Source organism: Apteryx mantelli, chromosome 1, assembly GCF_036417845.1.
Source record: "Apteryx mantelli isolate bAptMan1 chromosome 1, bAptMan1.hap1, whole genome shotgun sequence".
Lineage (NCBI taxonomy): Eukaryota > Metazoa > Chordata > Aves > Apterygiformes > Apterygidae > Apteryx > Apteryx mantelli.
In genome coordinates, this window is record NC_089978.1 from 220,272,226 (window position 1) to 220,287,700 (window position 15,475).

The window sequence follows — 15,475 nt, forward strand, 5'->3', positions numbered from 1 at the left end:
AAATGAGTGTAAGAAATCTCACCTTTTTAAAGTACTCTTATTAAAGACTGAGAGCTTTCCCTACTTTGTTCTTATTAAAAAAAAAAAAAAAGACTTTATTACTTGCTATGAGAAAAACTGATTTTAAAAGATGTGAAGTCTCTTACAAGATGCCAGGCTACCTCCTCTCTGATGTCTTCACATCCTTCAAGGAACAGATCAAGAGAGTGAGTAGTGTGTGATTCGTCTTCAAACACAGTCTTGAAGAGTAGTAACTTCCATATAAATCTTGGACCTTTGCAGAGAAAATTGTTTCGATAAAAAACTAACCAAAGGAAAAATAAACAGTATTACATTCTTTGTCCCCCCCCATTGGTTTTTTATTATTTTAGTGGTAGAGAAGTTATCTCTACAAATGAAGAAATTGGAGGATACGTCTCAGTGTGATCTTTGTTACAAATGAGGATCATACTTTTTCCATAGACTTGGCAGTCCTGGTTAGAGGAGCTAACCAGTATCACATTAATTGCAGAGTTACGGGTTAGCACCAGGGGCTGTCCGTAAACTCCTTGCAGTGTAGTCCAAGGTTTTGTCTTTAAACAAGATGAGACTTCTGGGATGTGGGGTATATAACTTAAAGTCTATCTTTATTACTGTTTTAAAATATATGTTTGCAAAGCACACTGAGACTCTTTCTGAAGAATGCTAATCCTTAGCATGTCTATAATGTGTTTCAGTATGTTTTCCATTATCTAAGTACAGATATACTTCAAATGGTGGGCAACTTGGAACTTGAGTTACTTCGTTGCAGAAAGAGCTCCCAAACCTGTCGCTTAATAAATAAATAAATAAAATCTTGATGCTTTAGATTGGCTTTCAGCATTTGTGTTGACTTAGTGGATCAGCACAGCATAATCTGCCTGTGAAATGATATGACCTGATCACAAGGAAATTCTGGAGTGTTGTCAAAGAGTTTGTGATACGATTTATTGTCTTCTTCCTTTGCTCTTTATTTAATAAAAATATCTTCTCTTCCTTCTTTCCCCTCTTTTGCTGGATGGAACAAGATGCTGTTTGTTGTCCTTCTCTTCCCCGCTGGGTTCAGAAAGTCCCTTGCGTTTTTGTGGCACAGGAAAACTTGCCAGGCCTCAGTGAAGTGAACCACTTGGAGACCTGCTCCATGTGTACAGATCAGGGTGTTAGCGGTAAACATGGGATATCCACGGGGAAAGTTTCTCCCTGTAAAGTAGTAGGCAGAATGGAAAACTAGAAGCACCGTTGATGTCTGTTCAGGTTTTAAATGCGTGCGCAGATTCTAGCTTTCTTGGTAATCTTGTTTTTTTTCATACCATGGCGTGACATTTCAGGCTCCGTTTCACAAACGCGGAGCTGCGTTACTAATGGACCCCCTCGTTGACTCCCGCTTGCAGCGATATTCAGGTGGGCACGCTTCTCTGCTAGCACAGCATGAGGATATCATTAGCTATGACAAATTTCACTTCGCCTCAAGTTTTTCTTCTTTTTTGATCTCATAATTTATTACTAGTCAGATTAAATCAGCAAGCTGGTGCTCTTGAGAAGGAACTGCTACAACAACAGTCCTTTGTGAGAGCTGTGAAACATTTAGGTTTTTTTATTTTCTAGTGGTATGAAATGTGCCTATTACAATTTCTTGCCTTAAACTAAAAAATAAAAATAAAAAATTGCAAGCTGAACAAAAGAGTTCTGTCATACGGCAATGCTGAAACGATGCCGTATACTCGGTCCAGGTGGTCCTTGGAGCACTATGTATGTTGTGACATTGTACATCAGCATGGACATACATCAGATGGGTGAGGATGGATGGTTAGTCACGGAATCAGTGCTTATAGTTAGCTGTCGTGGCAGTAAAGTTGAGCACTTACCTACAGGTTAAAATCTTCAGGGCTCACTGGGAATTAGGCTCTCCAGCTCCTGTTCCCTCATGCAGCAGATGATAGTGATAGTTTTCTCCCCACTTTTTGAGGCTCCTCATGGGTAAATTGCATGCTACTGCCAGTGAGCTTGGGACAGCTTGGCAGTACAGTGTTTGCGTGCGTAGCTCTTGTTTGGTCCAGAGACTATGCAAACTGCCTCTCGATGATCAGCTTGATGAGGGGAAAGAAAAGAGAGGGTGGTTTTCTCCCCTTCCTTTATCTCCTACCTCTGTTTCTCTGGAGGCGGCTGGAAGGGAGTCATTGGTTTCTTTGCAGAATGGATGAATGATCATTTGTCTCCCTGCCAGAAATGCTCTTGGTATGAATCAATAAGGATGTTAATCATGGTGGGGTTTTTTGGAGATGTCTGTTGGGTCTCCAGCACAGAACTTGATCTTGGGCATCGTCCGCATATGAGGCTGGCCGATGTAAAGGCACATTTGAGACCTTTACATAGTCAGGCAAAGTCCTCACTCGAGGTTTCCATGTGAATATGCAGGCAGAGCTGTCGTAAGCTCTCTCTTGCTCCAGTTTGAGCTTTTCTCCAGTTGTTATCGTTGCAGACTACCGCGCTGGGCATTGAGGTCGATGGCAGCGTTGCTTGGCCGTGCGCGGGCTGCGCGCAACGTAGCTGTTTTTAATGTCGGGCGAGAGCAGCTTAGCTGAGGAACCGCAAGTGCGCAACAGCAGCACTGAGAGACGTAAAGGCAACAGATTGCAGGTTGCTGGTATTAGCAGCAACTGTTGCCGTGTTGTGGTGGTGTTGCTGTGTACAGGGTATCATTGGGAAATAAGTGTATTTTTCAAGGTAAGATATTTTGCTGCAAACAAAATTACTTTTCCTTGTAGCTTCTACCTACATGCAGAGCATTTATTACTATTAATTGAAAGCTAAGAGCAGAGAAGATGCAAAAAGCATATTTTTCTCGTAGTGCTGGTGTTCCGTTCTTCCCAAATCTTGCATAATGTGATCGAGAAGGTAAGAGAGATGATTGTTTTATTCCTTGCTCTGGAGTTCATCCCAGTCAATAATATCGATTAGTGCAGGGTGACTTGGTATAACGAGAATGACACCCCTTCCTTAATTTGAGCCTATATTTCCCAGTTCATGCCTCAGTGGTTCATGCTTGGATGAATTCTTCAATAAGTCAGTCAGTGACAGACCTCACTGGAAATTGCAGGGTCTGACATTAATAGGGGAAATGAATAATTTTCTTTTCCTAGAAGTTGTGCCTCTTTTTTTTTTTTCCACATTTGAATTTTGTCACACCGTGACATTTTAAACTTGAACTGCAATCCCCAAATTTCTGTTATTTTTTTTTAAGGGTGACCTCTTTCTCATTACAGTCAGTAAAGATTTATAAACTCTGTCCCCAGCTGTTTCTTTGTACTTAAGTGAATCCTTTTGTTAGTATAGAAAGTATGAAAAAGCTCAGTGTCCTGATTGCACCTTTGGCAGGTAGTGTAGGTGCAAGCATCCGTAGTCTGTATGGGTAGTTCCTCTCTAACCATCCTCCAAATCCAGACATGTATCATGATCTTGTAACAGGTGAGAACAGCATCCAAAATATATTTGCTAATGTGTCTGTGTGGAAATACCTGGAGGGACAGCTTCAGGCGTGCAAGAGTCAATGTCCTGACCGGTCCTTGGACTTTGCTCTGGGGTTGCGAACAGGAGAGGCAACGAGATTAAGTCATGCAAGAGCTTTTTTTATGGATTGCTACAGGTAATGGCCAAAGGCCATAAACTTGAGTTTGGAAAGAAGGTTGGAGTCACTTACTCATTGCTTCTGATCCTCCTTTCACTCTTTCCAATTCAAAGGCGTTCTCCTTATTTCAAAGTAGGCAGTTGTCAGGGTCAAAAAGTTCAATGATCTGTTGGTGGTGTTTTGCTTTCAAGTTCTTTGTCACTTCCCTACCTATAAAGCTATCGTAATAATGTGATTAGGTCCTGTGTTTATTATTATTCAATCGTTAGTGGAGAGTTCACATGCAAAACAAAAATGACTTCACAGTTGAGACACAGATCTTGTCCAAGTTCATATTTTTATTTTTAACTTCCCAAAAAACAGTTGATGTGGTTAATTGTCAGGTGGTAGCAGCAGGAAGATGGTCTGTGCTTTGTGCCTGGGGAGCATGACCAAATATACAGGGGTGTTATGTGCTGAATTGCTGCTGATTTCAAAATCAGATTTTTTTTTGATGCTATTGCTTGCTTAAGTGAGCAGACTGGCCTATTCTCCCAAAGACGCTTTCTTCTGCAAGGGTAACATGTTGGTTTTAGGAAATACAAGGGATTTGGGAGATTGAGATGTAGAGCATTTGCCTTCCCCCCTTTTTTCTGCCTCAGTACCCTAACTGAAAATATTGCAGTAACTTTGGTTCAGATATAGTGGTGTGAAGGCGTGTTTCATGCCGCTGGAAGTCCTGCAGTCTGGGCCTGAGGTCTGTACGATGCGCTATCGATGTTTGCGTTTTACTTCCCGTGAGTGCGCCCGACTCGACCAGCTTATTTTTCCTGCGGCTGAGAAAGTCCACGTGTGCGTGGAACTGTAACTCAGGCAGCTGCGACTTCTGCTGTGGAAGTACAGCAGCAGTGTGGGAAGTGGACTCTTAAGAGATCCAGTGGTGTTAAATATTAAATACAATAAAAAAGAAACAGGTTAAAACAACATGCGACTCGCAATTAAAAAGAAACTAGATTCCAAGGAACTGAAGAGTAGCATTGTCCATTAGAAATGCAGGAGCCTTCCCTGCTGCAAACCATTGTGTACTTAAAAATAGGTATTATCCACATTGACAAGACCTTGTCCTTCAGCTTGTGTGATGGACGTTCTTGGGCTTTTGAGAAAGGATGATTTAAGCATGTGCATGTGAAAATGAAGAGCTGTGGGCTCAGTTTTGTGCTCTTCCAAGGTCTGTTAAGCTCAGTTTAACGTCATGCTGGATGTCCTCAGCTGTTGGTGGGATGGTGCTCTGAAGAACTGTGAAGTTCAAATCTTTTAATGATCTCCGGTCATCTCACATCCGTGTGGTGGGTGTCATGTTGACACCTCATAGGTAGTAAATTGAACCTTGGACCAACTCAGAAATTTGTTTGATGCAGCTAGAAAACTCTTCTGCAACCCAAACTGGGTCCTGTACCTTAGGAGGTCTTCACTTAATCCGCTAAATCGGTCTTTCTGCAATATTGTTGCTAACTATGGAAAGAGGAACCTAAAGTAGCATATAAATATTATCTATATTGTTCCTACTACATTAGGAAAGCTTCCTCTGAGCGGCAAGAGGAGAAAGGTTGTATCTTCAGGTTAATTACTGATCTTTCACCAGGAATGAAGCATTTACAGTCAGACCAAAATGTTTAATTATCACTTATTATCTAAAAATCAATGAATGTTCAGGTTTTATTAGACAGCTTGTTTTATATTCTTTTCAAGGAGGACCAGATGATAATTTAATTGAAGGTGGTGGTTCCAAGTTCGTCTGCAAACCAGGAGCCAGAAACATTACGATCATCTTTCATCCGCTGCTCAGGTAAGGCTTCCTCCGTATTTCTATAAATGCAAATAATTGGAAGTAACCCACTTTATTAGTGGGCACATTGCTGCTTCTGAGATAGCATCTCATGGCAGGTGTGTGCACGCGCGCGTGTATTTTTGGGCTTGCTGTAAAATTGCTCTTCGCCTGCGTAAAAAGTAACCGTTAGCTGAGCTTGCTGCAGATGCTCGTCTCATCTTTTTCAAAACGAGCTGTTGCCCCAGGTGGGATTGCTTGCCTACCTGACCCCTTTTCATTGAACAATGCAATTTATTATTGACCCAAGGTGGGAAAAGTTCAGGTGCCGCCTGTCACAAGTTGTTTATCGCTTATTGTCCATTATATTTAATAAAAAGTCAGGAAGATGCTTTATGAACAGCAAGGTAAGTTAATTCTCTGATAAACAAGTCTGGTTTATGCATGGCAAATTAAGTCCCTCATCAAAAGTGCTGTGCCGGTTATTAAAATGGTAGAAATTCACAGGTCGTCAAGGACTGCTTGAATTTTGCTCTCACCAAGACACTCACCTCAGATACTGTAATCTTGCTCTTTTCCCATCGTAATCTAATAATTCATTTCCTTAGTTTGGCCGGAGTTAAATAATGCAAGTTTTTTCTTGGTTGATGTCTGTCTTCCACCTCTGCCTTTTCCTTGCAGGATTTTCCTTTATCGTCAGACATGACCTTCCAGATAGTATTTCCCTCCTTTGCTCTATTTGTATTACTTACTATTATCAGTCATGCCACAGGACATGTTTCACCAGCGCTAAAAATAAGCAATAATAAAATAATAATAAAAATAAGCAATGGGGATGTGGTCTTGAGGGGAAGGAATACCTTGACTGTCATCTTGGTAGCTGAGAACTGTGGCCATTTGTGACTTCTCAGGTTTAAAAGATGCGGAGAAAAAGCGCATTAATTCCTTTGCGCAACCAAAGTTAACTTTCTGACGTTGTGACACCAGAGATTTGAGTAATTTTCACGAGAGCATGTGTTGTGGGGGCATATTAAGACTTGTTATGTTCTTTCAGATCCTTCCTTGCAGCAGGGCTACGTACACCATACGCCCTTCATTTATTGCGCGATGCCCGCAATAAATTGGATAATTTCGTAAGCACATTTTATTTTACCCCCAATCTGTCTTAAAATGAAAGTGATGTTGACAACAAATGCATAAGCTGCATTTTTTTTTTTGGAAGGAATCTTTGCTGCTCGTTTAATGAATTAGTGATAATAGTTACTTTGAAAATAAAATTGCAGAAAAATTAACTTGCTAGAGCATAGTTTATAGATTTCTGCCATTTTATTATGAGAAGAGGAAGACAGCAGTTAGGATGCAATATGCTATACAAGTTGATCACTGTGACATGGACGTCCGTCTGTTCATCTTTAATGACTTTACAGGCAGATGTAAACAGATGGGGCCGTGGAGGTGCTGTTATTTTTATTGATGAGGTGATTTATACTGATTTAAGAATTGGTGAAAACACTTTTTTCTCTCCCCTGTTCCCTTTCCTGCTTTGTCTTTTTTTTTTCCCTCCCCTTTTCCCATCGGAGTCAAACATGAGCGCTATGTTTTAAATAGCAATTTTCACAAGCGCTTGAGTTTCATTCCCGACTTGGAAGGTAGGCAGTGCAAATAATTTGTCTCGTAAAAAAAAATCATCGCGTCAAGATTAAGATATCCGAGTACAATATATTTTTCACCCCAACTATCTGCAGCATCTCGTCTTGCTTACATCAGTACTTCCTTACATCAATACCGGCTTGAAGAGAAAGAAAATATTTTGTGACCCGGCTTTCCCTTTTTCACTCTAGAGCGAGGTGGGTTTGGATACAGGTGAAAACTGTAATTAAAAAAAAAAAATAACACGATGTTACCTGCCGTAATGATCGACAAGATAATGTTCTGCAAGAGTCCCGGCTGTCGTAGTTTCAACCCACAATCCTAAACTTTGGTCTGCATCTGAAAGCATTTTCGCCGCTGCTGTAAATCAGTGCTGCCCTAGTCGGAGCGGGAGCGGTTTGGGGGATGCCCACAGGGCTGCATTTCTTTCGGTGTTGAAAAAAAAGGGGAAAAAAAAAGTCCCTGCGGAGAATCGTGTCGATGCTAGGAGCCAACAGCAGTGATGTGTCCTACCAGCAAACAGCCTTATCTACTGACTCTTGCTCAAATTGGCCGTACGTTGCTGGCCGTGGTGGGAAAACGCTGAATACGGTGGGTTTTGCAAAATGTTGGCATTTGCGATAATTTCTAGTGCATCCTCTGATGCACACGTTGCCCGTTGCTTAGATCTTTGACCCCTTTTCTAGCCCTTGTTGCCTGAAGTGTTGAGCTCTCCGGGAGGCAACTGCTGCAGAGGTGTGAAGTTTTCGCTTGCTTTAATTTCCATTTGTTGGCTGGGCCCGTCTCAGTCATCTTTTGTCGATGTTGCACATATAGGCTGAGAATTAATCTCTCTTGAATTCAACGTGATCAATATTTTATTTAGAAGGGGGGTTTTTTTCCACCTATTTTTTTGGTCAAGTTCACGTAAATACGTTGACAGAGAAGTTTTAGCACTGTACGGGCGAGCTGATTTTATTGGAAAACTGAATGCTTCTAAAAACATTAAGCTAACCGGATCATTGAAAAACCCGAGACTGTTGTGATCATTTAAAACCTGAGCGTCACATTAAGCGGTGGCTTTAATATATAATTCAGCGCAGTAATACTCTGTGGAGGGTTGCAAGCAGACTGGCTCATATTCATCGGTGTGAATTTATCTCTTTTTGTACCACTGATCTCAAATGTGTCGTCTGCTATCGCGTCAGAGAGTTGCAAAATCAGAGCGTTATGTTTACTGCTTATAATGGTTTTTTTTCCCCCTATATCCTGGGCTCTGGAAGATTAATTTTACGTTCTTTATTATTTATATCTCGAGATCCAGTATGGATCCAGACCCCTTTGAAGACCCCTGGGGTCAGCAGGCTTTCAGGGGCTTGTACATTAGCCCCCGTATCGCCAGCAATAAGAGTTAATTTGGAGAAGGACTTGGCTCTAGGGCTTTCCCGAGTAGATCCAACCAGAACAATTTTGGTAACGGTGCACGAAAATAAATAAAATGAGGTTTGTGCTTTAACACTATCAGCTCTACAGACCTCCAGAAGTAACGAAAGCAAATTTTTCTCAGCCAAACTGGCAGGAACGGTTGTGAACGTACTCAAGGAAAAACCTGCTTATTAGGAAGGTGCCATTTTTCCTTAGTTATTTGTCAGGGTAAAATTGCATTTAAAGCTGCAATTAATACACCTTTTTTTTTTCCCCGCTACCGTCATTCCAAACACAGCGCTTACAGCCGTAGAAAACCACAGGACAAACACGTCTGCGTGGTTTTCCGAGTTGTCCTTTCCTAGGATCCATGCAGGGCAGCGAGGCGAGTTTGGGAACCGAGGCGCGTTGCGACCTTTGGGATGCCGGTTCCTAATTCCCACCGGGACGGTCGAGATGCTCCGAGCCCCGGATTAACAACTCATGACAAGGTCTTGTGTCACTAAACTCATATGAGATCTGGCAATAGTGACCACCACCACGCACGCAGTAAGCCAACAGCGGCTTTTTGGAAGGCGGGTGGGCATTTTCCGGAGAGGATCCCTGCGAAAACTAATTGCATTTACAAATTGATGAGGAATAAATATCCCTTAATTACGTATCACGGGTGGTGTCAAAGTCTAGAAGTTACCAAAAGAGTCCGGTCGCCTCCTTCGTCCTCGGCCGGCGGCCGCTTGCCACGGGAACGTGCCGGCGTGCCCGGACGTAACATTTGTTTGGCAGCGGCGCGGAAAGGGGGGAGGATTTCTTGTTTATTTGTTTCAGCTGGCATTCGAAAAAGGCACTTGGCTCCGCAGGGGAATCGTGGCTTTGCATATGCTTTTCCGGAGCGTGTTTATTAGCAGGCGACGGAAGAGCAGATGGCTGCAGTCTGCAGGGCTTCGGCGGGGAGAGGTGGAGGGGGCCGATGGCGTTGCGCAGGGCGGAAGCGCCGCCGAGGCCGGCTCGCTCGAGCGCCGTTCGGGTAGCGGCCGCGAAGGGATCCGCTGGCGAATACCGGCCGCGCTTCGTTAAGATCGAGCCGCGATTGAAAGGGCTGCGGGAGGGAGCGGCAAAGAGCAGCTAACGATTGGGCAATTTGATTTAACAATTAAATTACGTTCTTTTGAACTAGTCCTCGCCATCCAAAAGTAATACCTTTTTTTAAATATATATATATATATAAAATATATATAATATATATATACATATATATGCATATATATATATGTATACACACACCCATAAGCATTTTTGCAATTTCCTATTCCTTTCACCTACGTTAGCGGGGATAAAAGAGTGATTGCTCTCGTATTAAATAAAATAAATGCAATGTCCTCCCCTTAGGGAATAATCTCGGAGGACAATAATTTTCTGTCGCTGCCTGTTGATCCCGGCGTGCTCTTTCCCAATCTCTTCCAGGCTGCTGGAGCTGAAATTTCCACCTGTCCTGGGAGGGAGGCGCGCGAGATGCACACGCGGGTACACGCGCGTTAGCCGGGATGTTTTACCTTCCCATGCGTTGCAAATAATCACGTCAAGCTTCTATTTAATTCCGGCTATGCCAAGGCAAAAGGTACTGCAGGCCAAATTGAAATCCGGGCGCTCGATTGCTATAGAGCATCTAAATCCTTTGGTCTTCGCAAGGCCAAACTCTCCTCTTGGAGAAGAGTTCATAAATGCGTGCCGGTAACTGATGCAAACCTGTGGCTGTAATTAAGAAATTGCACCTCTCTGATAAGCCCTTTGATTCGTATAGTATTTGTGCAGCTCTAATAACTGATTTGTTTTTAAATTATGCTGTAATAGGTCGTTGTGTACTGTAAAATTAGAATTTAATATATAGAAAGTATTATTTTGGAAGCAAAAGGAGTGTGCAGATCAAATTAGCTTGTTACTTATATGTAGTATGTTTAGAGTATGTTAAATGATATCGGGTGTGTTAAGAAAAATACGTGGAATTTTATCTGTCAAAGGGCAATACATTATTATTGAAGAGGCAGAAGAAGTCAACCCGTCTTATGGCCCAAATAATGCTAAAAGATGAGAGTTGTTGTTCTTAGCTTTTTGAAATCAAACTGAAAATGTGTGGTTTTAGAGAAATTAATAAATCCGACTCAAGCTAGGAGATGGAGCTTTTTAAATGATACTGACTCTTTAAAATTTACGTTTCAGATTGAAAAATATTCAGAGGATAAGGGTTTAAGTAAAATAATAAAAATAAAATCAGGTTTAATCCTGAGCCTCTATTATGTATGCAGGAAAACGTTATTTGCCAATTTTAACGTTAGTGACCCATTAAATATATAACCACCTATATTTCAGGAATACTGTTTCTTAAGTGTTATAGTCTAAGTCTTAAGTTTCTGAAGTCTAGGTCGTATCTTCAAAGAGAGGGAAAAAATATCACGGAGCTGATCTAAATCTTGCTTCTGCAAGGTGGGCAGTGTTTCCCAGCGGGTCCCGTGCAGGCGCCTCTGCAGTTCGTCGCGGCAAAGGGCATTTGCTTCTCCTTGCATTGCCACAGGTCCCCACCATGCTCAACGTCCCCGTCTTCAGTCCGTGATGGTTAACACTCATTCCTGCGCGCGACGGGGGCTTGCTGCAACTTTCCGTCCCCTCGCTGTTTGCTTCAGTTGGCCTCCATCGCAACCAAATCTTACGGGAGCAATTTGGTACCCACCTACTGCGTTTTCCTGCCGCTGATTTAATGAGCGTTTGGAAGACGCTCGGTTGACGAGTCCCTTGCTGGTGCCGTTTAGTACTTTCTACCTGTCAACAGCGGGAATGAATGTTTCTCGCGGGCGAATCCGTAACTCTTTTTTCCCTTTGACGAGCTTTCATAAAGTCCAGGTAGCTGAAATATCAAGCCGCGTTTCCAAAAAAACAACAAAAAAAGCCCCTTGTTGTGACACCGCGAAGGAACAGCTTCGTTCTGATGGAGGCTGTCGCGCGCGGGGAGGCGATGGGGAGCAGCTTCGCGTTTTGTGCCTTTTTTTAAAAAGGCTTTATAAGAACTGACAGTCTTCCCGCGTGTGCCTGATTAAAGATGACAGTTTATAAAAACCTGAAGGTAAGGCCGTTCATTTGCTATGACAGAAAATAAAGCACCCTCCTCCCACACAAACAAAACCTCTTCTCCACCAAACCCCACCAAACGCGCGGCGCATTGATTTTATATCGTCTGCCGGCGAACGCTCTTCAGCCTATCAGTCAAGTTGCGAGTTTTCAAACATGCTTCATCCGTGCGGGAAATCAACAGCCTGTCACAGATTTCACATCTCTCCAGCTCCACCTTTCCTTCAGATGAAGTAGAAGCTGAAGGAACATATCAATTTTGACATTTGCAGGGATTTATGCCGAATGGCTGGGAACGGTGTTAATTCAATTCCATAATAATCACTTCGTGACGGTGTGATGTTCATCAAGCAAAAGAAAAAACGGCATTTTAGTTGTTTTCTTAATGGGAGCATCGTGTAAGTTCTCTTCTAGAACTTAACTCATGTTCTCATGGAGTAAGATTGAAGTCCCACATATTGCCGAACACTGCTATTTTTATTATATTGGAATTAGAGATTTATGACAGCTTAGTGTGAGTTTTCGGGGACTCGCTTATGCCTTTCGAGGAGGCCGCGCTCGAATGGCTGTACCCGAGAGTCACGTACTGACAGCCGGTCTCGAGAGGCACCAGCCATCCTGGTGCAGATCTGCTCTGCTGTCTCGCACCCAAGAAGAGGCAGCGAATCCAGGTTCAGAAATGTTCAGAACCGGCTGATTTCGTACTGTGGTGTGAATAATCACGGGGTTTCCTCCTACTGGAGAAGCTGATGTTGGACTGGAAGAGGGCTGTTTTTGTCTTCTCTAGCTTGTTGAGTGTTTTCGGCAATATGCTTTCTTGCAGCCTGTCTCTCTGTAGGAGACCTAAGCAGAACAGCCAACCTGGGAGCTAAGAGACGTGCTACTGCAGTAGAAAATGAAGCGTTTCAAGTGTTACACACAGTTTTAACAGGGACTGAGTTGGATGTTGATGGTAGACCTTCCTTTTTCTTGAGTCTGCTTGTCATTTTTATACACATTTTAGACAACTTTGTTCAAATTAGCTTGGGCCAAGACGAGGCATGACAAGGTCTTGTATTACTAAGCTCATATGAGATCTGGCAATAGCGATGACAGCACCATATTTCCCGTGCTACATGAGGGTCAAAAAAATCTGAGAAGCATTGGCAAACTGAACCAAATATCTGAGATATCATATGCCATGGGATCTGCCACCTACCTTTAACAGAGGAGATACAGTGGCTCGATGTCCTTCTGCAGTTGACCTATGTTAAGTTGTAGTAGAGACCGTATAGCAATTTTTTTCCAGCAATGGGTTTTATTTTCCTGCATTGATTTTAGAGACTTAAAAGTCCTAATAGGTACTTAGGTAGAACTGATTTAGTTTTTCTGATACATAGCTTTCATGTTCTGCTTCTCTTCTTCCTGTAGGTTTTCCTTGGATGCGATGCTAGTCTAGCTCTCTGAAACTCCTGCTGCTTTTGTTCTAGCTCCTATTAACAAAATTCATAGCTTTCAGTATGAGTTCTTGTTAATAGCTGAGGTTAAAAGTCCCATGTTCAGAGCTGTAAACCTGTCTGTTCCAAGCACCTGCTAGAAACATGGAATTGCTTTTATGAGTATTACGATTTTTTGTAGCTGCTGGTGGTGGTGATGATTAAGATGTTGAAGCTGCCCTTCTGCAGGTTTTACAGATGCCAGCAAATCTTTGGAGCAGTCCTGAGAAGGAAAAGGATAAATATGAGGAAATTCAGTTAGTGGGTTTTGTTCGATACCAGGCCTGGTAGTAGCCTTGGGTATTTTGCTGGACCAAGCGGTCTTACTAAGAGTGCTTTCTTAACCATTAGCCAGCTAGCCGAAGCCTCTAAAGACAGCTCTACTAGCATGTTTTCCAGGCCTAAAAAGGTGCATTTTTAAAAATATAAGTGTGTGCTTTTCCTTAAGAGAATTTAATATATCCAAAATTCCTTGGCTTTTTTAACTTGAACTCTCTTTCCAGGTAAAACTCCATATATTAGCTAGCATCTAGCTAATTGTAGAATTTTGCAAGGGTGTGCTCACTTAAAATATCTTCTGTAAGTATCGTGTGTTGTCTGCAAATTTGTTTGGCAAAATTAAAAACAAATCTAGGAAATGGATTTATTTTTTTCCTTTAATGCACCCAGCTCTCCATCACAGCCGTGCAGGCGGTGGCAGTGACCGACCGATCCGCTGCGAGTGCTTTACCCAGACGGACAAATGAGTCGGGTCAGATTATCCTACCGGGGACCTGCGAGGTGAGCCAGGGCTTGTGAAACGCGCAGCGTATTTCGAAGGAAACCCGAGTCTTCCTTTGCGTGAGCTCAAATTGGCTGTAAATTATAAATCGCCCAATGGTGCCTTGTTAGCAGGATAGGTGCAAGAATTTGATTAGAAATGATGAGTAACCTTCCTTCGTTACTGGAAGGTCATTTTAGCAGATTGCAGCTGAGACCGAAGGGAAAGAGCTGGTAGAGGAGAAGCAGGAACCAAGAATCATCTTTTTTTTTCCCCTATGCAATTATGTGTAAATCTGTTGTATGGACTATTCCACAGAAATTCGTAGGTGTTATATTCATGAAATTAGCAGTTAAACATGATTGACATGATTGTGTTGCATACGCACAGGTTTACAGATTTTCTTTATTCTTTCCTTTTTTTCACCGCTCTACCACTTGCAAACTTGACAGGGGAAAAAGTGTTTAGCGAAGCTGGAAGAGGAGAGTGGAACCTTTTGTTTAATTTAAGTACAGAGTGGTTAAATCTTGCAATATTTTTAGGAGCCTGAGTTACGCACTGAGATCTGCTTTTAATGCTTCTGCCGATGGGACACTATGAAACTGTCCAAGCACGAGGTGAGATTCTCCCGCGCAGGAGTCATGGCATTGGGGGATGAATTCCCACAGGAGCTAAAACTTGCTTGAATGTCACCAGTTTTCATTTAAAATACAGTAAGTACTACTCTGATGCAGCAAAAAAAGAAAAATCTGCCAAGCTACAAAAAAACCTGGCAAGGTGTAGCTGGCAGAAATAGAAGAGGCTCCTCCGTTGTTTTCTTTGCGGAGGAAAAGGGGAAGAACCTGACAAATTCTGGGTTCTTCATGTATTTATGGAAACTGTTCAGAAAATATGTTAGCGAGGGCTTTATTAAGACTCTGAATATAACAGGGGAACTCCAAGGAGGGAATCTAGTGAGCATTAAATGCTGCTTGTAGTGTGAAGGTCTTGAGACGGTTCCCTTTGGTAGAGCACTGGAGTTCTCTTAGCGTTGGTCGCTCACATCAGAGCTCTCTACTTTGTGTTTTAGCTAGATTGTTCGTGTTTGGTTTTTGCAAAGCTATTTAAAACCTCCTTATGTGCAATTAAAAATTTTGCGATCTGGGGAAAGTCTGGCATTTTACAGCTGTCCTCCCAAATAGAGCACAAAGGCGAATTTTGGTCTCTTTTTTTTGGTTACTTTGGGTCCCAGGCTTCGAGAACATCAGCTCGATTAGCAGTAATTGCATATTGTGTAATACCACTTGTGTAGCTCCTTTTGCCTGGGGTCCTGGAGCACTGTGGCACCGCAGGAATGGTTTTGGGAATACCGGATAAGTGTTGTCACCAGGGACAGAGAAATGTCACTGTCGAGCTCTGATCGTACCTGTGACCTCTGAACAGCTCACGCAGCACTGTGCAAAATACAGCAAAATACACCTGCTTCAAATGGTAATGTGGTAACTTAGTCTCGTTCAGCTCATTTTTTAATTATTATGTCATTTTGCATTTTTATTTATTTTAATTTTTATTATTATAATAATTTCATCATTATTATTTATTAGTAGTAGTATTATCTTTTAGTAAGAAGTTGTTTGAGCTAG

General features: G+C 42.2%; 1 protein-coding gene across 1 annotated transcript in view; it reads left to right on the forward strand.

The window, feature by feature from the left end:
- The window catches only part of EXOC4 (exocyst complex component 4), a 390,836-nt gene that overhangs the window by 170,741 nt on the left and 204,620 nt on the right, over nt 1-15,475 (forward strand). The window contains exon 10 of the mRNA XM_013946956.2: nt 5,372-5,468. Within this exon, the coding sequence (XP_013802410.1) occupies nt 5,372-5,468 (97 nt within the window). The remainder of the gene's footprint in view (nt 1-5,371; nt 5,469-15,475) is intronic.